General features: G+C 40.1%; 1 protein-coding gene across 1 annotated transcript in view; it reads right to left on the reverse strand.

Moving 5' to 3' along the window:
- Positions 1-4,010: 4,010 nt before the first annotated feature.
- Positions 4,011-24,029, reverse strand: part of Palmd (palmdelphin) — an 87,126-nt gene continuing 67,107 nt past the window's right edge. The window contains exons 4-8 of the mRNA XM_004635683.2: positions 14,001-14,115; positions 13,828-13,861; positions 13,599-13,712; positions 9,878-10,975; positions 4,011-4,870 (exon numbers count right to left, since the gene is read on the reverse strand). Of these exons, the coding sequence (XP_004635740.2) occupies positions 4,827-4,870; positions 9,878-10,975; positions 13,599-13,712; positions 13,828-13,861; positions 14,001-14,115 (1,405 nt within the window). The 3' untranslated portion in view covers positions 4,011-4,826. The remainder of the gene's footprint in view (positions 4,871-9,877; positions 10,976-13,598; positions 13,713-13,827; positions 13,862-14,000; positions 14,116-24,029) is intronic.

Genomic DNA, 24,029 nt, shown 5'->3' on the forward strand with positions numbered 1-24,029 from the left:
CCACAATTTTAAGTTTCTACTAGAAGAAACAAAACAAAACAAAAAAGAAACAATGAGTTAAGTCCAAGGGAAATTGGACTACAAAAAAGCAGCAATCAATGATTAAAAAAAGACAAGTAATAGATGAAAATTACTGAAACAGGGGCTGGAGAGATGGCTCTGTGGTCTAAAGCACCTACTTGGAACAAGCTTGGCAAAGCACAGGGACCGCGGTTCAATCCTCCAGCACCACATGCCAGCCAGCTGCGCCCCCTGGTGGGCTGAGCTGGCCACACACACACACACACACACACACACACACACACAAAATAAATGTTAAAATAAAAAAAAAATTAAAAAAAAAAAAGAAAATTACTGAAACAAAAGGTGATAATTCTTAAGACAAATTAATAAAACTTGTAAACCTTTAGTTGACTAAGAACAAAAGAAAAGACACCCAACTTAAAGCTTTTCAAGAATGAGACAATGTTCAAGATCCCACAGATAAGTACATTAACACTCCTTAAGATAATTAGAAACTATTATGCAAGGTATAGGTTTTTATACCATTCCTTAATAAAGTGAGTCAGAGACCCTTGGAGGAACTGCTGACTATAAGTTTGGGGCACAGAAGATAACAGGATGGGCCTAGGTCATTGTGTAATGTCTGAAAATAAAGAAAAAGCAAAGCAAGAGTATTGATCAGTTGTTTTAGTCTGCATTCTGATGCTATGACAAAATGCCTGAGGAAATCCACTGGAAGGAAAACTTGCCAGGAGGGCAGCATATGCCTGTAATCCCAGCACTCTGGAGGCTGAGGCAGGAGGATCACTGTGTGTTCAAGGCCAGTGTGGGCTACATAGAAACAGAGTGTAGTCTGGACTATGCTCTGTCTTAAGCAAAATAGAAACCACAGAAATCAAATCAAAACAAAGAACCAATTTTTTTTTCTTTTTTTAATTTTGGCTCATGGCTTTAGAGATCTCAGTCCGTGGTCTTGTTGTTCTGGGCCTGTGGGGGCACAGAACACCATGGCAGCAGGACTGCATGGTAGGGAGACCTGATGCCTCATGGTAGCTGGAAATGGAGCAAGGCCTTGGGGTTCCAGCACCGTCTTCCAGGGCGCATCCCGAATAACCTCAATCTCTCCCACTAGGTCCAGCCTTCTAACGGTCCCACTGTCTCCCAGGAGCCTCATCGCTGGGGACCAGGCCTCCAACACCTGGCCTTCAGGGAATAAGATCCAGATTGTAGCATGGATGTGTGTCAAATGCACAGAAGCCACCAAAAGCTTTCATAGCCAAAGGTTGAGCAATTTGAACAGTGAATTGTGTTGGAGTGAAACTCAAGTATAAAGTAAATATACTTTACTTCAGCCTCCAGGGTGGGCTGAGCTGGCCACAGATCTGGGCATGGTGGTGCACGCCTGTAACCCTGGCACTGGGGAAGCTGAAAGTAGAAAGATCACTATGAATCTAAGAGGTGTAGTGAGACCCTGTAACAACCAAATACATAAAAAAAAAAGAAAGAAAAAAGAAAAAAAGTAAAAACAAAGGACATGAATATTCATAACACTGAAGTCAAAAAAATCATTATGTTAAATGCTTTGTAATTAAAGAAATATAGACTAAAAAATCTGATTTAAATAAATGATTGAAAAAATAGAGTAGAATAGACAGTTCCCCTGGGCAGAAGAACCCTATGTAGGCTCTCTGCCCTCAAGGAGAGGGCGCCCGATGAGTCAGTCCTTAGGTAGGAACTGTGCAGTCTTCTCTTCAAAGAACACAGTATAGCAATAACTTCACAGTAACCAGCAAGCCTGCCTTCAGTCAGGTGACCAAAGTCAGCATCCGCAGTGGTACAGCATGTTGGAAATATCTGCCATGGATGTGATACAATGAGGTGGCATTCTACCTCTGTAATCTTATCCTAAACTTGTCACTTTCCAGTGTATGCATGAGAATGTCACAAGCAGCAGAGGGACATCCTACAAAGTGCTTGGTCAGTAATGTGTAAACTGAGAAGAGCCATTAAAACCGAGGAAATCCTGAAAGTGGTCACATCCTTGGAAGGAGACAGGACAACTGAAAACAGTGTTTTCTTCATAGAATCTTGGGACATAGAAAGGGCAGTAACGTAATGTGAACAAAGGACTTTACTAATAGCTAACAATACTGTTATCACTGATTCATTAATTGTAACAGATGCATCATGCTAACTTAAAATGTTAGCAGTAGAGGAAACTAGGTGTGAGCCTTCCATTAACTTTCTGTCATCCTCTCTGTTTCTCTCTTTCTTTTGTTTTTGTGGCCAGTTCAGCCTGCCCTGAGAGAGGGGCTAACACAGGACATGCCCGGGATGGAACTCAAGGTCTCTGCACTTGCATAAGCAGATGCTTTAGCCTGCTAAGCTATCTCACCATCACTATCTGTCTGTTAATTGCAATTTAGCCTTAAAGTCTAAAAACAAGATAAAATTAGAAATTCTATTTTTTTTTTTTTGATAGTTAGAATCGAACTCAATATGTAGATTGTACTTGCTAGGCAGGCCCTTGTGTTGCTGAGCTCTATCCCTGGCAAGAAGGACAAATGGAAAGATTTAGCTTCTGCTTAATCCCAACATGTACTACAAAGCTACAGTACCACCAAGGCTATCGGCTAAGTGTGGTGTTGGCACTACCTCTTACTATTGCTTCCCTTACTTCTTCCTGAACTTTTACGTCACTGATTTCTCTTATGGCACTTCACTCTAAATGGCCCATGGACCTAAGCACAAGTACTGGGAGGACAAGATAAAGAGTGAGGTGGTGTCAGCCTTAATGTAAGATGTCTTAGCTAAACTTGATGATGGGTGAAACACTTGATGCTTTTCATTTGCTGGTGAACTGAGTCCTCAGTGAAGGACTGTGAAGCTCAGGTAAGTTGCTGGTTGCCCAAGTTTGGACAGGGAGTGTGGCAAGTGCTGCTGGCACCTGTGTCATAGCCTCCTAGTCCATTTCTACAGTGGATGGTTCTGAGTAATCCAACGTACGCTGACACCACCCCTCCAGAGGCACCTCTGTGCTTTTTTCTCTTCACTGTGGCCAACTGCAAGAACCATGTGATCCTCATGATGTACAGTCCAGAAGTGTGCGGGAGTTTACACATGCAGGTGTGATCCTCAGCAAGGCAGCAGAGCTGGTGAGTGAGTGCCCCAGTGCCTTCCCCTTCAGAAAGACAATTGTAGGTGCATTCTGTGCACTCTTTAGAGATTATGGTGGAAAAAGTCCTTGTTGCTTAGAGCACTAGCCTTAACTGTGAATCATTATATTGGTCATTCTGTTTTTCTTTCTGTCTGTTAGAGACAGGATCCCTCTATGAAGCTCAGGCTGGCCTTGAACTCACTTTGTAGCCCAGGCTGGCCTTGAACTCGCAGCAATTTTCCTGCCTCAGCCTTCAGAGTGCTGGGATTACAGATGTGCGCCACCTTTCCCGGCCCCGTCATTGTCTCCTGTGACTTTTCTCTGCCTAAGATCACTTCTGAAATAAGTCACCTGTACCCACGTCCTCATGTCAGGTTCTGCATCTCATTACAGCCACCAGTAGCCCTAGAAAGTCAACATTCAGGATGGGATTCTGAAACTGGTTTGTTCACATGACAATTAGGGCTTGGTAAATAGATGGTGACAATCTTTGGCAGCTTGGACTGCTGCATCTATTAAAAGTCTTACTTGCACTGGGTTGAGATGACATACAGGTGAAAGGGAAGAGTTGGACTGTGTGACAGCTTTGAGCTTGACCCAAATGGGGCAAAGGTCTTGCCATCTTCTGACAGGTCTTGTCAAGCTGGCTGCTTTTTACAATTGCTTTAGAAGACTTGAAGGAAAAGAGTCAGGCTCACAGCCCGGGGATGATGTGTGGGAGTGGTCCTGAGGGTGCTGCATACGGGACAGAATAATTAGGCTCTGTAAGGGAGAATTTATTGTCATGGGAGTATTCTTCAAATTAGGATTTTGCATCTCAGCAAGAATACTTAGCAATGATGTACTATACAGTAGTGTTCTTATCAGTTTTAATGTGAATTTTCTAACTTGGTTCACAAGAATTGGCCAGACAACAGACCAGCTTTGTGCTCTTTGAGAATAAGAAGTCCGTTGGCAGCATCTGAGGTCACAGATGATGCACCACAGGGCTCACCTTGCACTGAGTGAAAGCAAGGATACCGAGAATCAATGTGTCAGTAACCATCTGCAGAGTCCTGGCCATCGGTGACGTAATTCTAGACCTAGTTTCAAAATAGCACAATCGCTACATGTACCTTTGCGGTGTGCACAAGGGTGTGAAATCTTCACAAACCAATTGAATTGGTCCTCAGCAAGACAGAGTTGCTGTCTTCTGGCATTACAGATTTTCTGTGAGGCTACATTTACTTGTCAGAGTTGAAGATGAGCATTTCAGGGATGAGGTGCAAAAGCATCCTGTGATCTTTCATTTTTTATAATAGCAAAGCTTGAATCCTGAATGACAGATAGTATAGTCAGGTTATTTTAAATAGCTTTATTCTTAAATGTAACAAGCTCTTATTAGAAATGCTTTGGTATCAATACAATAAAAATATGCTGGTTTCCTGCCTCCAATGAATCCCATCAAATAACTGGAAGAGGTTTAGCATTTGTTTTTCCCAGGTTTTTTTTTTTTGTTTTTTGTTTTTTTTTTGCAAATAATGACTATTACTTATTCACATGGCTGAATGTGGGTATAATTGCAATTTTTTAGATTTGAGGAAAAAGAAACAAAAATATCCAGGAGAGAAATTTGCAGATTGTTTTTAGTTTCTTCTCCAAAGAATGTTTACATGGGTGACAGCCTTCAGATCACTTTTTTCCCCAGCTTTGCCATTCTTATCCTTAGAGCTGTAAATTAAAGAAAAAAAATAGAGAATTATGAAAGAGAGCCTTAATTTTCACTCTAAATTACCATTTCATAGAATGCAGGAAAGTTGAGAACATACCTCAGATGGTTTTATCCAACAATGTGAGCATTGTTTTAGTAGCACAAAAAGACAGCAGAAACAATAAGCTATGGTTAACTTAGGGCAGGAGCAGGTTCAGAACTAGAGGGAACCTATTTCTATAAAGATTAGAAGAATTAGCAGAGCAAGCACATTGCAATCGGAACAGATATAGGATTAGTATATATTTTCACCGTTAGCCATAGACACACATTCCCATAGGTCAATGACTGTGTTGTGTATTCTGGGATACATGTATGCACTACTGACAAAAAAAAGATATTGGCACTTAAAGTATATTTATGAATGGGTTATTTCTTAGCTCATTGAACTTGGTTTTCCAAATGAGATCTGGCCTTCAGATATGCAGTGACAAAGACAAATGCACGCATGAAACAATGTCAGCTACTAATTAAGAGCTGGATTGAATATACGTGGTTTTCATTTAGCTATAGATATGCCTTTAAATGGCAAGTGTTTCCTTTTTGAGTGTATTCTGCTACTAATTATACCTGCTGTAGAGAAAGCATTCTAAAAAATGTACATGTAGAATTTATGACATCCCTTCAGTATTCTGGTCTTATGCCTTAATATTTAGGACTTCAGAGTATAGCTGCCTTAGTCATAGTCCAAAAATCGAGGTCTGCTTTTGAGGCACTGGCCTAATATTTATATTAATCGTGTACTACTACATTCATGTGTAATATGGCTCAAGAATCAGCTACTTATCTAATTGCACAAGTTTGTTTAGTGAGACAATGACAGGGAGGCCCCATTCTCGCCTTTCTATGCCACACATTAGTTATCTGTTATTAAAGGAAATGACCCTGTCTCTAAGAAGCTGGTTTGTACCAATATGAGAAGAGGTAGGAATCCAGTATTGTCATAAGTGCATGACCAGTGTTATTGTCATTTTACTTATAGGAAATATTTTCATTTTAGTGAAGCTAAAAAACAGCAACAGGATCAGAAATATTTCTTTGCACTCAAGACTGGCTAAGAGAATTTGCTTTGATCTATACTAAGCAGGAAGGCCCCTCTTGCTGGGAATGTTGTGTGGTGAGCCCTGGAGAGAGTCCTGTCATTCCACATGAGGAGGTAAACAGGAGGCAGAAGGCAAGGCTGTAGGGAGCTTCTACTCCTAGCAAAAGCTGGAGTAAGTCTCTGAGGAAAAGGTCTATTTGAAGGCAAGAGCAAAATTCTCTCTCCTTGCTACCTCTCATTCTTACAGTTCCTCTTCATTTCTACAGTCACGCCTCATTTTGAGATTCTGTAAATCAGGCACACCTGTGCACCATGACGTTGGGTGAAGTCTGTAAGGCTCTGTTTTCTCTCTCTCCTTTCTCCAAGTCTACAGCTAGTGTACATGAAAGGAACTCCACATGCATAGGATGAGGACCGACTATGGCGGCAATGAGGTCCAATAGGTGTAGTGGGAGAAGAGCTTGGGTCATCACTTGCCCTTTTGGCCTCTTTCCTCTCCTCTGCCTCCTTTCCTCAGAGCAATTCAGAAACATGGTTTTGGCTGCCCAAAGTCCTTGCAAAAGAGAGCTTTTCTCTTCCAAGTATTTTTTGTCCCCTATGGGCTGACAAGATGGGTAATATCAGCGCCCATAGCATGAGAATCCTTCAGAGCTGAGGTTTCTCATATCTTCATCCTGAAATACCACTGATAGACTCAAGTTAGATTTTCTGGAGCAGAGAATCAAGCTAGATGTAAAAGAAGAGGTGTGGGAGAAGCACCAAGGAGAGCCAGGTGTCTACTTGGTGGTGGATGGAGGTAGTGGAGGGATCCCCCAAAAAGCTTACTGGAGCCCCACAAAGGTGGAAGGGTTAGCACTGAGCTACATCTTAGAACATGACTGTGTGATAGTTCATTAGCACATGCCCGCAAGGTTGCTGGTATTTTCCTGTCATATCTTGCCTACTAAAAACTTTAACTAAATATGTTTTGTTTTTAGAATCCTCAGGCTTCATATTTTTCTATTTTTCTTCATCTTTCCTCTGTTTTGCAAATTAAAATGTAATTTTAATTTTAATGCTCTGGCAAGATACTTTAGACTCAGCAGTCTAAAGTACCTGCTTAGGCAAGCTTAGGCAAGAGCAGAGGTCAAACTGACAAAAGTTCTACAATGTGAGGTACAGGATCTCAGGATAAATCCTGAGGGGATTTCACTAACCTTATCAGACCCAAAATAGGTCTTGTTGCATAGGTCCTGCTTTACCTTGGTCTTAACCATCCAGCAGAAAAATATAAAAATGAAATAGAAGAAGTAAAGCCATGCTGTTATGTTGAGCTGTAGGGGACTCAGGTCAACAATTTCTGACATTGCCAGTCAAGTGGAAGACCCAATACTATTATGGGCTACTGGACCCTCTTAGAATATTTTGCTGAGTTTACACACCTATAGTATTCAAATAACAAAACTTAACAAAAAAGGGGATACAGATGAATGTCCATTTTGTATCTGTGTATTCAAAGTGGTTAGGATAGATATATAGTTACATTTTCTTAATGAATGGGGGATTTGTTTTAATAGTGTTTGTAAATAGGATATCATGTCCGCATCTTGTACGGCAATTAAACAATAGGAAGAATGTATGCAATGTGTCACTTATTGAAACTGTCCTACCAATTTAATTTGAAACTGTCTCATTGCTATTTGTTCCTCAATAAAATCATGGAAAAAAAAAAGCAGGGGTTGATCCCCAGCACTGCATGTCCCACCAGCCCTGCCCGCAGGGTGGGCTGAGCCAGCCACACACTCAAAAAGTAATTAATTAATTAATTATCCTTTCTTTTTTTATGTATTTAGTACAGGTTCTACAGGGTCTTACAATGTAGCTTGGACTCCTAGTGATCCTCCTGTTTTCAGCCTCCTAAATGCTGGGATTACAGGAGCAAGCCACCATGCCCAGTCTCAATGTGCTCCCTGGGGACGGGGCCAGCATGGTAAGCCTGGGGATCGAACCCTGGTCCTTGTGCTCTACCTAAGCAGGTGCTTTAGTTCACTGAGCTATCTGGCCAGTCCTATTTAATTTTCATTTCAAGAAAAATGAGACTGACAATTTTTAAATAGGCCAGAACTATTCATATTTAATAAGAGACATTAACAAAAGAATTAATTTAAATAATAAGTTTTCAAATATCAAACATTTTTTTGTGAGGGGACGTGGTGAGAAACTCTATTTAGTTTGTGCTTGTGAAATCGAAGTACATAGATGGCTGTGTGGTCTACGTATATGGGGGCCCCTGGGAGCACACGACAATATGATTACTTTTAAAACTCATTTAAACAAACATATCTGCTTTGCAATCCATGTGCTGAATGGGAAAACAAGGATGTAAAACAATATCATGATAGAAGGCAAAGAATTTGGAGTATTCTGTTTATAAGATACTTGGGTTGATAGTACAGAAACTTGTATTGTTATTTTGGAGGAGGTTTTTCCTGTTTTCATTATTTTAGTTCAGTGGCATGATAAGTGTTGTCTGAAAAACGTTAGTCACTTCCTGTCATTTTTCTTGGGGTAAATGTGTTAGGGGTAAAGGAATAAGCATGTTTGGGAGGAGCTGGCTAACATGCAAGTTAAAGAAGGTTTTATACTGTATAATGTCGTTGTTGACCATAAACAATATGTTTCTCTTTCCTAAGTCATGCTGTTTTAAAAATGAATTTAAAATGCAAATTCTGATCAGCAAATAAAGCTCATACTCAAAACTAGTTTGTACAGTTTTCCTTGGTGAGGCATGTTGCTCAGCTCTGATTGAGGAAGTTATATAAGTAGACACTTCCTAAGAAATTAGGAATTCCTCAGGTGATTACACTTACAATTAGTACGCCCAATTTAACTGCTTACAAGAATGAAAAAAGGTCTATTTTGTTTCATTGTTAGCAACTGAAGATTGAGTTTACAGTTTTCTGAAGACAAAGCATCTTGATTCTTACAGATACTCTCATACTTTATAGAATTATCAGGTTCTATTTTTTAATTGGCTGGTAATTACCACATATTGCTCTTTAATGATAACTGTCCACATAAAGATGTTGAAAATTGTTATCTTTCACAAACATCCAGCATCTTGAGCTAAGGTAAACAGACCTATTTTAATTGCTTTTTGTCAAGTTTTTATTTAGTTTCCTTAACATTATAACTAGAACATGATCCTAAGTGATAGCAAGGTATCTAAAATTGAGGAGCTATCACTTTGACAGAAAAAAAAGTTAGTTATTTTTCAATCAACGTTAAAATAGCTAGCTAGCCATAAAATTTTTTATAGGAATGAGAAATTAAAATATATAGAAAATACAAAAAATAAATATGCTAAAGTAGAGAAAAATATGCAAAGTTGTGTTATAGAAGATCAACTGACATTCTATTTTTAAAAAATGTAGAAAAATTAAGGTCATAAAGTTAATAAAACTATGAAAATACAGAGAAAAAATATAGCAAAGTAATAAAGTATTCTAAAAATAATATTTGTTCCATGCATGCTCTGGTAAAATTAAGGCAATTTGTTAACTTATGTAGAAAGCCGAAATCACAGCCAGGCACAGACAAGTCATCGTCATCACATTCTGGTGGGAAAAGATACCTTATTGATGATCCAACATACTAATAATCTAAATACATTCATACTCAGGAGTGTATCACAACAGATGATGCATCTCAGGTTACTAAGGCCAATCAAGGCAATAGACAGATAAGGCAACAATTTGTTTTCACTTTCTTTATCTTTGAAGTAGCTTAATTACTAGGGTGGTCATTGGATCAGCTTGAATAAAAACCTCAGCATGTGTTAGTTTATAAGGTGGTCAAATAAGCTGAAAGCAAGAAGGTTCATTAACATGGGAAGAGGACTGTCACATGACTAGACAGCAATGACATGCCTTTTCATTTTTATTACCTGTTAAAGATGGATCCTCAGTCCCATCTCCAGCTACTGGAATGTCAATTGGAGAGTTGTGGGCAGGGCCACCTAGGCTTTCTTCTTGTTCTTTAAGAGATATGGAATTTTTGTGGGGAGATTTCTGGTTTGAGTTTTCATGAGGACTAACTTCGGGTCTCTTTCTAGGAAATGGTGTGGGTTTTGGTGGTTGGTAAACCTGGCGATGGGGGGCTATGGGGTGGTAGGACAGCTGTTCAGCTCTTCCTTCCTCCTCCTCTGTCTCATCATCAATCACAACGAGCTCAGCGTGGATGACCCCATCATACCCTGTGAGAAGTTTTTTGTCTTCTTCATTGTCCTCTGCCTGCTGATACCCCATGAAAATCATGGTCACAGGCTCTGAGTTATCCATGTCAGAAGGCAATGAGTGGACAATATTATATCTAACATCTTCCTCCTCTTCTTGACAGATAGGTGAGGAACACTGGGGTTCTGACTTCCCAAGTATTGTTTTGCTGGGGCTCAGTCTAGCTTCTGGAGAGGTTGCATATTTGTCCTGAATGGCACTTGATTCTTCCCTAGGAGTCATCAGCAACTTTTGTGGGGTATGGGTCCTCTCTTCTGCCTGTTGAGTCACTGAGCGGGGATGAGGTGTTGGCTGAATGGGACTGATACGATCGAAGCTGTTGGTCCTTCCCTCTGAGAGTCCATTGTCCATATTGTGTATGGAGTCATTAACGTCATCATTCAGCCCATTAGCTTTAAGCTTGATCTTTTCTTGGAAGTTTGGTCCAGGTGTTGCCTTTTCTCTCTGTGGAGCTATGGGCCTGCAAAATGGATTGGCATATACAGGCTCATGATATTCTGTTGGAGATTTGGAGTTTCTCTCTGAGGCTTGCCTTAGAAGTTCTTCTACCTCAACTGGAGCCAGGCCATCAGAGCCATTGTAGGGTGAACTGTAATTGGAGCTCACTGCATACACTGACTTTTGTCCATCATCATAAACTTTGATTCCTGTACCTTTAAAGTCTTCTGATGGGAGAGGTATTGAAGACAGAACTGTGCTCTCCCCGGTCTTCAAGTCTTTTTCAACTTTAATTTCCATGGCATATAATGCTGTTAAGAGACAAATTTGATCTTTGAATTAATGAAATTTCATTTATAAACTGGCCCACTTTCATGGTGTGTTGTACTTTTTGGTGTTTTTATTCTTTTATGTGAGATTTAAAAAAATGTCTGATTTTAATTATATAGCACTGCAGGAACACTGTAACATCATGAGTTTTTAGGTAACAGCATGTGACATTTTTGAAAAATGTTGAGTGAAGGAAAGAAGCTGACAGGTACAGATTCTCCATGATGAATGTGATCATTCTGTATGTCTCAAATGTACCAAGAAACTGATGCATTCAGATAACAAAACTTCATGGAAGAAATAAAAGATAAATATTTGCTGATAATAAGGCCTACAAGGCAGATTTACACTCTTATATTACTCAATGGGATGAATCTATCTGTGGGAGGGATAAGTTAGAGTGGCTGAAATACTTAAGACAGTACATTTTTAAAAAATTTATTTTATATTGTGTGTGGCTGGCTCAGCTTGCCCTGGGGGTGGGACTGGCATGACATGTGGTGCTGGGGATCAAACCATGGTCCCTGCGCTTGCCTAAGTTTGCCTAAGTGGGTGCTTTAGACCACGGAACTATCTTGCTAGCCTTGGACAGTACATTTTATTAAGTTAACATCCTTCTTACACAGACCAGCCACCTGTTGAAATAATACAGGAGGGTTTGAAAGTCTATAAATAGAACTGGTACTGAAGAGGGAGGGAGAAGGCTAAAATCATATACTTCTCTTTTTGCCTTATGTTTCTTCCCATTTTTACACCCACTTTCAGCAGCGGGAAAGCTAAAAATAAAGCAAAAATAGCTGTGCTGAAGCAACAGAACTAGAGGTAACTGGTAGATGGAGGGGAAGCTAAGGTCTATTTCTGACCCAGGCAAGATTTCTGGGGCTAGAATTTTATTTATTTATTTTAAATTCTTAAAAAATCTTATTATTTATTTGGTTCAGGGTGATGCTATATAGCTTGGACTTGTAGAGATTCTCTGTCTCAGCCTCCCTAGTGCTGGGATTACAGCATGTCCCACTATGCTCAGTTTTAGTGGCCACGGTGGAGCAGCGGGTGGTACTGGGGAATTGAACCTGGGTGCTTGCGCTGTCAAGCAGGCTCTCAGACCACTGAGCTATCTCCCTAGCCCTAGATTTTTAAAGATAAGGGATTCTGTGCAAAATTACAATGTGGCGATGCTTGCTTTTATTTTGCATGCTTTCATTTAAGAAAAAAGTCACAACTTCTCTTGTGCAGTGGTACCTTAGTTCAGGAACTTACTTTGTTCTATGGTTTTATGAAAGGTGGCCATGTTTGTGATTTTGTGGGGAAGATGGCTGCAGTTGTGTTTGTCACCCGATGCATAGTTTGCAAGTGAAACCATGTTTTGCCAAATGCTTTGGTTTGTTAACCAAATTGTTTGCAACAAAAGTGTTCGTGAACCAAGGTACCACTGTTTCTCTGATAGACTTGACCTCTGTAACATCCCTTATCCACATTCTACTTCCTTCTTCTGCATTTCAGTCCTTAATGAGATATATTTATTAATGGTTTCATCTGTGCCTTACTGAGTTTGGCATCGATATTCACTAAACATTTATGAGTGAATGAATCTTACCTGAATAGTAGCGTTTACTTCTAAGCTACAATCCAAAGATTTCGCTTCCTTTCTAATGCAAACCTTCATGTTTCCAGCAGTTTCTTTTTTATTTTTTTATGAACAGAATATATTTATTGAGGGAAAGAAAGCTCCTGTCGGAGAGAGGGACAGGAGGGGGGCCCAAGCGGGTTTTCCCCTCAGTAGCTTTGAACAATGAATTTTACAAGAATAAGTCTCCCAGGGGCTGTGGGTATAGCTCAGTGGCACCATGCCTGCTTGGCAAGCATGAAGTCCTGAGCTTGATTCCCAGTCCCCATCTCCCCTGCAAAAAAGAATAAGTCCCCCGATGAGAGTAAATAATGCCTAACATTCTCAAGGGAACATTTTCATTTTTAAAAAGATTTTATTATTGCAAAAGAGCATCTACTGGATGAAATGTACTGAAAGAGATAGTTTTGGCTAGGGGAGTTTCTCTTTGAAGAGCTTCTTGTTCAAGGCTTTATTTACTGTTTTTAACTAAGTTGGAAAAAAGAAAAAGAAAACTAAGTTGGTGGGGATTAAAATACATAGAAGAAGGATTGGCCAAATAGCTCAGTGGATTAAAGTGCCTGCGAATAGGTACAGGGGGTGGGGGTTCAATCTCTGGGCCTGCCGTGCCAGCCCCACCCCTAGGGTATGCTGAGACAGCAATTGAGAATGGGCATGGTGACGCGCGCCTATAATCCCAGCTCTTGGGAGGTTATAAACAGGTGGATCAGTACAAGTCTGATTTAGTAGTGAGACCCTGAACATCCTGTAGACCCTTCCCTAAAATACACAAAGAAAGAAGAAAAGAAGAAAATAATAGAATAGACACTGTTACCCCTTGTCTCTAACAATGCAAACAACTCAAATATCTAACAGAATTTCATAAAATGGAACATTGCTTAATCTGAAAGCATGAGATGTCTTTGCAAGTTGTAAGTATAAGACTTTGTAACATCTAAAATTGAGAACATGCTATTGAACATAGATGTCCCATGTACCTTTTCTATTTTGTTCATCATCTTCTACTCCTTCATTTCTTTCCTTCCTTAATCTGGAAGGTATGTAAGATTTTGGAAGATCAGGGATATTAGCATAGATGTCCTCAATAGACTCTGTAAAATTGACATAAAAATATATTAATGATATATTTATAATAATGGGAAATTTCATTAGGTTTATCAAAAATATTCTCAGTTAAATGTGAAATTTAGCTTCTCAAAAACATACCTCTCAATGTTTCTTCCTTTTCTATCTTCACAGACTATTAAAAAAAAAGAATTCTCCATAATTAATTCAGTTTAAAAAATAAAATCCAAATGTGTTAACACTTTGAACATTTCCATTGTATTTGCGGATTAATTCAGGAGGGAATTATGGTATAAAAATTAGTTCATACTCACTCTTATTATATCTTCTGTTGTTTTCTCAATTGATTTTAGTTTCTTTAAAATTGCCTCTTCATTGGATGAGATTTGCAGTTCAGCTTTTTCAAGATCTTGGATCTCTTTCTCAAGCCTAACAACAAAAACGATGCACTTTGTATTGCCTAACATACTCTATATGCAGGTTTTCTCAACCATATTTCCCCATTTACGAACTTGTCTTAGAGTGCTGCATGCAAGTAGCCAGGCTGCATCTAAGAACTTGGTGTCCTACTCGGCATTCAATGCACTACCACACTTAAGGTGCACGAACTATCTAACACTTGACAGAATAATTTTCAATCAAATCTTTTCTTTTGTTTTAGACACATTGACTTATTAGTCAAAGTATGTCCTTTGCTCTGCTTCCATCAGTGAAATTGTTATTATCACTGCGTTTTGGTACTAGGGATCAAACCCAGGAGTTTGCACTTGCTAAGCAGGCATTAATGTTGCTGAGCTATATCCTTGTCCTTTTGTTGGAATTATTGATGTTACTTCCAATTGAAATAGAATAATTTTTTAAAAGATAATACAAAATAATACTAATTAAAAAGTAGAAACAATACTGAACTTTATTAAACAAAGTAATACGGATTCAACAATACTTTTTATATTGCATAGTGTTGTCTTCAAATTAGTTGTTTAGATTACCAGATATAAGCATGCAAAATAGGAAAAAAGTTATAAGAAATAAAGTAGAGAAAGTAAAAAAGCATTAACTGCTCCTTTCCATATACAAGCACAAATCAATAGTACAATTATCTAAGTCATACTGCATACATACATCTTTGTCCCCCCAACAAATTGTTTTATAAGGAGATTTAAGTATAAAGTTGAAAGTGCAGGGACTGAGGTTCAATCCCCAGCACCACATGCTGTGCTGGCCCCGCCCCTGGGAGCACTGAGTTGTGGGGGCACACTCCTATAATCCCAGTGCTGGGGAGGTTGAGACAGGAGGATCACTACAAGTCCGAGCTGCATAGTGAGACACTGTACCAAATACATTTAAAAAAAAAAGTTGAACCGAAAGAAGTGATACATTTGTGGTTATGTGGTTTGTCACTTTTTTTTTCCTCATCTCTATATAAATTCTTTTCTTTTTTTTTGTATTTTAGGGAAGGGTCGACAGGGTGTTCAGGGTCTCACTACTGGATCGGACTTACAGTGATCCACCTGTTTACAGCCTCCCTAGAGCTTGGATTACAGGCGCTTGCCACCACTTCCAGTCTCAGTTGCCATCTTAACATGCCCTGGGGATGGGGCCTGCATGGCAGGCCTGGGGATCGAACCCCTAGCCACCACACCTGTTTGCAGGTGTTTTAATTCACTGAGCTATTTGGCCGGCCCTCATATAAATTATTTCAAAAAATAGTATAACTTTCAAACTTGATTTTATAATCATAGTAATTCATAATAATTTCCTATGTACAATCCCTGCACATCTTCACATTGAAAATGAGCCTATGTTAAATTTCTGAAGTTTGCCACATTCTGGAGAGTCACGTGAAAAGAAGAGGAAATGCGTAAAACACAGTGCAACAGCTTCAATTGCTGCTGTTTATAGAGAGGGCATTTTCTGGGAAGAAAGTGGGAATACATGTGCTGATAAAGAAGAGGGGAATGAGAGAGACAAACAGCACATTTGCACTAGGACTGCTGAAGCACTCTGAGCTGGTGTCTCGAGGGGCACGTAGCAAAATGACAGATTCCCGTGAGCTGCTGCAGGCATCACTGTGACCTTTATCCTATATTAAAACAGCCACTAGCAGTCATGCAGTTACTGACGCTGGCAGCCCTGGAACACACATAGTGTCTCAGCCAAGTGCACTAAGCTCCAAAGTCAGCTGCCTCAGAGGATGGCTGATTAGATACAGCAGCTGGGCCAGCAGATGACAGCTGTGGATATTCGTGTCAGCTCACATAAACGTCAGTTTTCTTGGCTGCCTTCTTCAAATGGTCATGGGCCTGGCAGCTCCAAAATCCTATATCATTGTCACAGCAATGAAAGCCCAAGATGTGATATACCTGGCCTTTCCCTTACTCATTGTTTCAGGAGTTCTGACTTTGATGTTGCCTTTGGCTGCCACAGCAGCAGGTGACCATTTATAGGTGAAAAGACTTGCATGGCAGAGAACTCTGCATGAGAGGTAGTGTCCCTTGTTTCTTAGAAGTTACTGAGGTGTGACTGCCATGCTATTAAACTGCCTCCATGTCAACAGCAGCACATTTATCTATCAGTGGAATTGTGGAGCTCTATGTTGGTCCACTCTGGTAGAGTGAAAAACTAATCAACGTGATAGTTCAGGATTCTATTGTTTCTGTCACTCACTCCTTATGACAGCCAGTACTTTCAGCATTCTTGAAGCTCTCAGTTTTTGGGGTGTGTTCAGTGAGAATAATAGCATGCACCCTGCATTACACAGGCATTTGGTGAAACTGAGAAGAGAGAAGATGTATAAAACCATAGAGAATGTGATTGGTCTAAATTATGGAATACATTTTCAAGCTTTCTGAAACTCCTGCTGTCCCCTGTCATGCAGGATTTCTTCTTGATATGAATATTATAGACAGTCTACAATGGGGACTTTTGATAGAAAACAAGGGGGATTCAGATCAGTGCTACAGACAGCCCTTGAACCTCAGGACACACCTTTGGAATAACAAAGCAAGCACTGAATTCCAGCTTATTGGCTATTTTCTTGTGTGACTCTAAATCTTCAGACTTCACCAAGCCTCATTATCTTCATTTATTCATCAATTCATTTAAAAATGTTTTATCATCCACCTTTATAAGGAACCATTCTATGTGCTAGGGACACTACAAAGCCTCTGTCCTCAAGGAGGAGATAGAGTAATGCAGGAACTGGAAACTTGCTATCTGAGGCCAGATACAAAATGTTTATGCTTTGCAATCCATATATGATTTAAGCTGTCCATTCATTCATTAATTCATTAATTCATTCATGCATTCATTTTTCTCCTTTCTTTCTGCTGTATAATCCTCTAATGATATAAAAACCATGTGGTGGTATGCAGCTGTAACCCCAGGACTCTGGAAGGCTGAAGAAATATTGTCACAAGTTTGAGCCCAGCCTGAGAAACTTAGTGACTCTGTGAAACTCTAAAATGAAAAGGCTGGGGATAGAGCTCAGTGTGAAGGTCCTAGATTCAAGCCTCAGATCTGCGCAAAAATTATATATGTTATAAAAATTATATATATTATGTGTGTACCACACATAGTATACATAGAAAACATTTTTATTTTGTGTGTAAAAATACAGGCCAGGGTTGAACACTTGGTCCTGGGGCACAGTGTGCCAACCCCTATATTACTAAATAAACAGAGATATATATATGTGCATATTATATATACATATACATCTTAGCTACTCTTCTCTCTTTGCTGGTACAAAATACCCAACACCCAAAATTAAGAAAGAAAGGAAGGGTTCATCTAGCTCAGTTAGTGGAGATTTTAGTTCATAATTAGCTGGCTCCAAGGCAGATAGGCACATGGCAGAGGGCAGTAGTTCATGGCAGCAGAAAACAGCAAAGAGCAAAGGGAAGGGCAGCAGCTGGGGCTTCTAGCAGGCCTCTCTCCCTCCTTATATTGTCATACAGATTATCCACCCCAGGGCAGAGGTAGGATTCATACTCTTAATCCTTGCTTTGGATCATGAATTATTCCCAAATCTGGAAGCCACCCCATTGACTACATGAGGCTTTGGGGTGATGCCTAGATAAAAACAATAACAGTACAAATATATATATATATATATATATATATATATATATATATATATATGTGTGTGTGTGTGTGTTTCCTATACATATATAGTGGTCCCTCACTTATCGCAGAGGGTATGTTCCAGACACCCCCACGATAAGTGAAAATCAGTAGCGACATTATATTTACTTTAGTATTTATATATATATTTTAAAGCTTCATAAACCCTTCCCACACTCTTAGAAACCTTTTCCACACTTTTAAAAACACTCATAATGGTTTTTTACCATTTTCTAAACTTGTAAACCTATGTAATTTTAACATCATTCATGTACTGTACAGTACTGCAAAATCTTGCGATGTAGTGAAAAATCTGTGATAAATAATTGAGATTGATATGTTTTGAAAACCTGCAAAACAGTGAGTCCATGAAAGTCAAACCATGAAATAGCAAGGGACTACTATAGATGCTTATGTGTGTGTGCATGAATATACACACATCTGCTTACATACGTGCACACAAAAAATCTGTACGTATAAACATATATTCCTTAAAGTTCTTTTTGTTGGAGTGTACCAGGCATGGAACTCAGGACCTTGTGATTGCCAGGCAAGTACTTACGCCACTGAGCTATCTCCCTAGCTCTACACATGTATTTCTTCATGAGAAGTATTTTCCAAGATAAAAGCAAAATAAGGGCTATGGACTTCAGAATAAGGGGTTTACAATATGGCCAGGGATGATCTCTCTCACAAAGTCTCCTTTGAGAAAAGAAATAAGGGTGGGACACATGAGGGTTTCCCTGGGAGAAAGTGATACAGAGTGAAGCTTAGCTACCAAGCTTGGAGGAAGCAGGCAAGTGGGGAGAAGTGACTAGAGTTGCAGGGTGACCAAACCGCATAAGGCCTTGTGCATGGTAAGGGCTTTGGGGAGCCATTGGGAATTTGTACAAAAGAGAAATGTCCTATAACTTGATTCTCAAATAATCCCATTGGGTGTTGGCAGAAGAATAGAGCTGAGGGACAAAGGTGGAGATTCAGATGAAAATGGTTTTATGCAGAGTTGGAAGGACAGCAGTAAGAAGTGGTTGGGTTCTGGAAATATCCAGAAATATACAAACAGAAGACCTGCCAGGATTTCTTGATCACAGGTGGGGTGACTGCAAAAGAAAGAGATGAGAAGAGCAATTCTGATGATTCTGACCTGAACGACTGGAAATACGCAAATGTAACAGGCTGAACTGCAGTCTGGGAGAGAGAAGGCAGGAGATTTGTGGGTTATGTATTGACTCTGAGACAGTCAAGTGATATGGAAGAGATGTTGGATATAAAAATCTGGGTCTTAGATGAGTCTAGGTTTAAAGATGCACATTTGGAATTGCTCTTTATAGCCAGAGGAATTGTAAGATTTCCTAGGAAGTAAGAGAGATAGACAAAAATCCCAAGAATTGAACCTAGGACAATTTAACAATGAGAGGTCTGGACACTGTTAACTACTTTGTAGGATTTTAATGAAGAATGAAATAAAGAGGGAACACTCAGAAAATCTTCCTGTCTGCTCCTTCTTATTTGAGAGCTCTCAGTCGGCTCAGCTGGTTGCATCTCAGGGAACGAATGTACTGGCATTTTAAATTATTTTCTTTTGGGTTGGGAAGATAGCTCAGTGGTCTGTCTAAGTGCCTGGGTGGCAAGTGTAAGGACCCGGGTCCAATCCCCAGTACTGCATGCCATGGTGCATGAAGAGACCCTGAACCAAGTAAATAAATAAGTAAATAGAAGATTAAAAAAATTAGATTGCTTTCCTTTGAAGAGAAAGATATGGTTAATGTAATTTCATGATTCTCAATAGTGTCTTCAGACTAATCTGGTAAGAACACGAGGCAGAGATCTTGTGAACCTCATCGAAGCAACTGCTGATGAATATGTTGAAGGTTTTTGAATTACTGGGTGAAAGTCACATTAATAGGAGGCTGCAGTCTAATGATACTTCGTGACATGTTTGTGGAAGCTAAACAACAAAAACAAACACTTCCTTCCCTCTCGTTACCACTTAGTGTCAGTCCACTCTGAGTTAAAGAAGATAATAAGGTAATATCTTAACCCTGGTTACTCAGAATCATGAGCTTCTGACAGGGGACGCTTGTAGAATGTTTCTTACACTTTCCACTTACTGCAAGATTGTTTCTGTATCTTGATTTTCCACTCATGTCTACCTTATTATTTATGGCTAATACAAGTATCATTAAGAGGTAAATGTTAGCAATCTGCTATTCTAAACAAGGATCCAAAGGATCAGAATGCCAGGCTTAGCTGATGCGGGGCCTAGACAATTGTCACACACAGGAAGGAACTTGTTGCTCCACACTCCTTCCTCATATGGTCAGCAGAGATAACCCGGAAACAGAATATGAGCAGGTTTGAGGAGCCAGCTCTGCATTAGAGAATGTACCAAGTTTTTCAGGGCTGACTGCTCATAAGGAGCATAGAACAAAAGTTACAATAGAAGGCAGGGACTGTCTTTATGTCTGATACAGTGGTCCCGAGCCAGGGCTAGCTTGGCAGTGGCTGGAGACATGTTTGATTGTCACGGCAGGTTGGAAAGGCCACTGGCGTCTGCTGGATAGTGGTCAGAAATGCTGCTAAATATCTTATAATACAAAGGGCACCTCTCTCTCAACAAAGAATTGTCTGGTCCAAGATGTATTAGTGTCGGGGTTGAGAAACCTTAGGTATTTTAATAGAATACCTGGTACAGAATAGGTTCTTCTTCTTTTTTTTTTAATGTATTTAGTATAGGGTCTACAGGACCTCACTGCGCAGATCAGACTCATAGCGCTTTTCCTGTTTTCAGTCTCCTAAGCTCTGAGATTATAGGTGCATGCCGCCAGGTCCAGTCTTAGTCCCCATCTCAGCGTGCCTTGGGGGAAGGTCTGGCATGGAACGCCAGGGATCGAACCCTGGTCCCTGCACCTGCCTAAGCAGGCACTTCAGCAGAATAGGTTCTTGATATATACTTTATGTGAAATTTATTTGTCTCTATTTCTCTGATATTTAAAGTTTTTCTTCTCATTTATTCTTCCAATTTCATTTTTTTCAATAAGTAATTTGTGTGTACCTACTTTTGGTTTTTCCTGGTTCAGTGGCTTTTCATAGTCAGGAGAATACTCAATTTAAAGTTCAATGGGCTTAAGTTAGAGACTTATACTCAGTTCTTTTCCAAAGATAGTTTTAAAGGAGAGAAAGCAATTTAGCAAGCATAAGAGAAATATTGGAGAAATGTATATGAACAGAAATATATACATATATATGCATATATATGTATAAAACACATTACATTTTTCAACATGGAAAGCTTTAGGGGAGATTGCTGTGGAACAACGCTTTAACCTTCACTTGCCTATTTTTCAGCTGATGGCTTTGAATTTCCATAAGTGATGCCATCCCCATCTTTAGAAGGTTTTAGCTTTCAAAATGGGAATTGAGCTCCTTGAAATGCTGATTCAGTTTGGCAAGAAGCAGGCAGCAGAGACAGAGAAATGTCCTTCTTGGTGCCTTGTGGGCTGTTAGGCGGGGCCTGATGGATGACTTAGCACCTCTCACAATTTCTGAGAGAGGTTGGGCAGGCATCATGTGCCGATTTAGATAAGCCGAGTACACGAAAAAGGATTCATAATGCTATCCATTATTGACATCTTTCTTCTCCTTGCTATTTGCTGGAGGGAAAGAGGGCTATTTTCAACAGCTCCCTGGGTAAAAGCAGGTAGCTTTCCTTTCATGCACTGTGGTAGTAATAACCTCCCTTAATCAGCGGGAGATAATGTCTCCAGTCCAATTCCAACATGCAATTTTTTTTTTTTTTTGTCTTAGAAAAAAGGACAGCACATAAATGCGTCAAGAAGTTATTTCAGAAAGCAATTTTTCTGCAGCTAAGGGTCCATTTAGTTCAGTTTTTGGTGGCGTGGACAAGGACGAATAACCTGATGGAGTTTGCCATAAGGGTCCAGCCTGGAACTCAGCGGGGTGGGGGAGGGCAGGAGGATAACTGCAAATGCCATTCGAAAGTTTATTCCCAGCTTTCAGCACTTGACTTGTTAGCAATTATAACATTTAGCACGTGTTGCGTATTGACCATGGTGTGTTCAGTTCCCACCACAACCTTAGCAGCACTGTGATTAATTCCATTAGACAGATCAGCAAGTTGGGGACCTAGCAAGGCCCCTGGTCTGGGGCTCTCAGGAAGCCTGAGGCAGGATTGAACTGGAAAGCCTCATCTCAACTCCTCTCCATTAGGACACAAGGCTTGATTTTAAAATATAATCCTTATGAATTTAAGTACAACATTGATTTCTGCTCAGCAGAATAAAGGATTTTTTTATTTTCTATGATAATGAAGAAAACTGACTGAGTAATATGGGGCTGGTACCAGGTAAAAGAGCTGATTCATTACCCAGAAAAGTAATTCTTTTTCTTTTTTTTTTTTTGGACAGTTAAAAGGCTTTGTGATGAGAATCATATGAAATATATGTCTATTTTCTGTGTAAAGCATCTGATATTCCTTTGACACTCTTGAGTCTGAACTCAGTTTTCCTGTTCCTAGCTTCTCTTGGGCTTGGTCTGCTCCCACTTTTCCAGGGCCTTTTGATTAATTCATCATCATAATTAGAGTGTTTGTCTGGGTTTGGTATGGTAAGGATGCTAACACTAAAACCAGAAAGATCATTTTTCTGCCCCAGTCTTCCGTGGGGTTACTTTATTGTGCTGAAAATTTTCTGCTCAGTTGTTGGGGGCGATGGACCGCTCCTCTTACACTTTCCCTTATTTGGGCAAGAAGTGCTGCAGCACCAATCCCTGCTTGCCTCGGCATCTTCCTGTGGTCCCGGACCTTTGCCACCAATCCGCAACTAGTCCCGCCCAACTACTTCTGCTATAGGGCTATTTAGACCCTCTCACTTCCTCAATAAACAAAACTTGATCAGAAAGCCTGTCTTGTCTTCGTCTCATGTGTCTCTTGCCCTGTCTTGTTCATCCCCGTTCTTTCTCCAGGTCACTACCCCACGTCTGGACTCGTAGGACGAGTCACTCAGTGCGGTAGTCAGTATGAACAAGATTCAAGTTCAATGTACATCTATATCTATTTGTTGCACTTTGGGTCAGCAGTTTCCTCTGCTCAGGCCACTTTATGGCAAGACATTTTTGTGTTAGACACAAGACAGTTGTGTGAAGTAACTGAAGTGATATTTTTTTAAATACAAAACTGGGTAAAATTGCAGTGCTGTTTAAAGTTAAGTTTAAAACTAGCTTTTAGCTGTGTATATATTTAGCAGTACCAATAAATTCCTTGCAGCCCAGTGGCTCAAGCTCTCTTCCTCTTCCTCTTCTTCTGCTTCTGCTTCTGTTTCTGCTTCTACTTCCGCTCCCGCTCCCTCCTCCTCCTCTTCTTCCTCTTCCTCCTCCTCCTCCTCCTCCTCCTCCTCCTCCTCCTCCTCCTCCTCCTGCTCCTCTGACTCCTCCTCTTCCTCCTTCTTGAATTTAGGACAGGATTTATGAGATGTGCAGTGTCTCACTATGTAGATCGAACTTGTAGTGATTCTCCTGCTTTCATCCTCCCAAGCGCTGGGATTACAAGCGTGCACCACCATGCCCAGTCTCAATCACCATGTCAGTGTGCTATGGGGCGGGGCTGGCATGGTATGCTGGGGATCAAACCCCAGCCGCCACACTCTGTCTAAGCAAGTGCTACAGTCCACTGAGCTGTCTGACCTGCCCCCAAGTTCTCTTCTTAAAAGCCAGGATTATACCCATAGATGAGGCCTGGTGACTATTTCTCAGGGTGGCCTGAGTCAGCAGGAGTTAGGCTCAGGCTGTGCTACTACTGAGACCAGTGGGTGGAAATGCTAGGAGCATTTTGATCTAAACCAGAAGGAGCCAGTTTCTCTCTGGACTCACAGGCTACCTGAATGTCCTTGCTTCCAGGAAGTGCTGAGTTCTGCTTAGAGGAGGAGTATCCAACTCATGGGCCATGAGCCGTATTTGGTCCTAGACAGCTGGTAGTGTGGCCTCAGAAAGTCATCAAGTTTTAGTTTTATTATGTAATTTTTCAGGTGTATTTTTTATGGCTCAGGTGTGCAAACCTTGAATGCAAATTGCTGCAGGTGACAACAATAAGGGGAGAGAGTGGTGCAGTGTAACTGTCTATAGTGTACACTACACTGTCTATACATTTGAAAACATGCTTATCCCTATATACTCATATATATTTATGAATATATATGTTTAAA

The sequence above is a fragment of the Octodon degus genome, unplaced genomic scaffold, assembly GCF_000260255.1.
Source record: "Octodon degus isolate 3935 unplaced genomic scaffold, OctDeg1.0 scaffold00074, whole genome shotgun sequence".
NCBI classification, from domain to species: Eukaryota; Metazoa; Chordata; class Mammalia; order Rodentia; family Octodontidae; genus Octodon; species Octodon degus.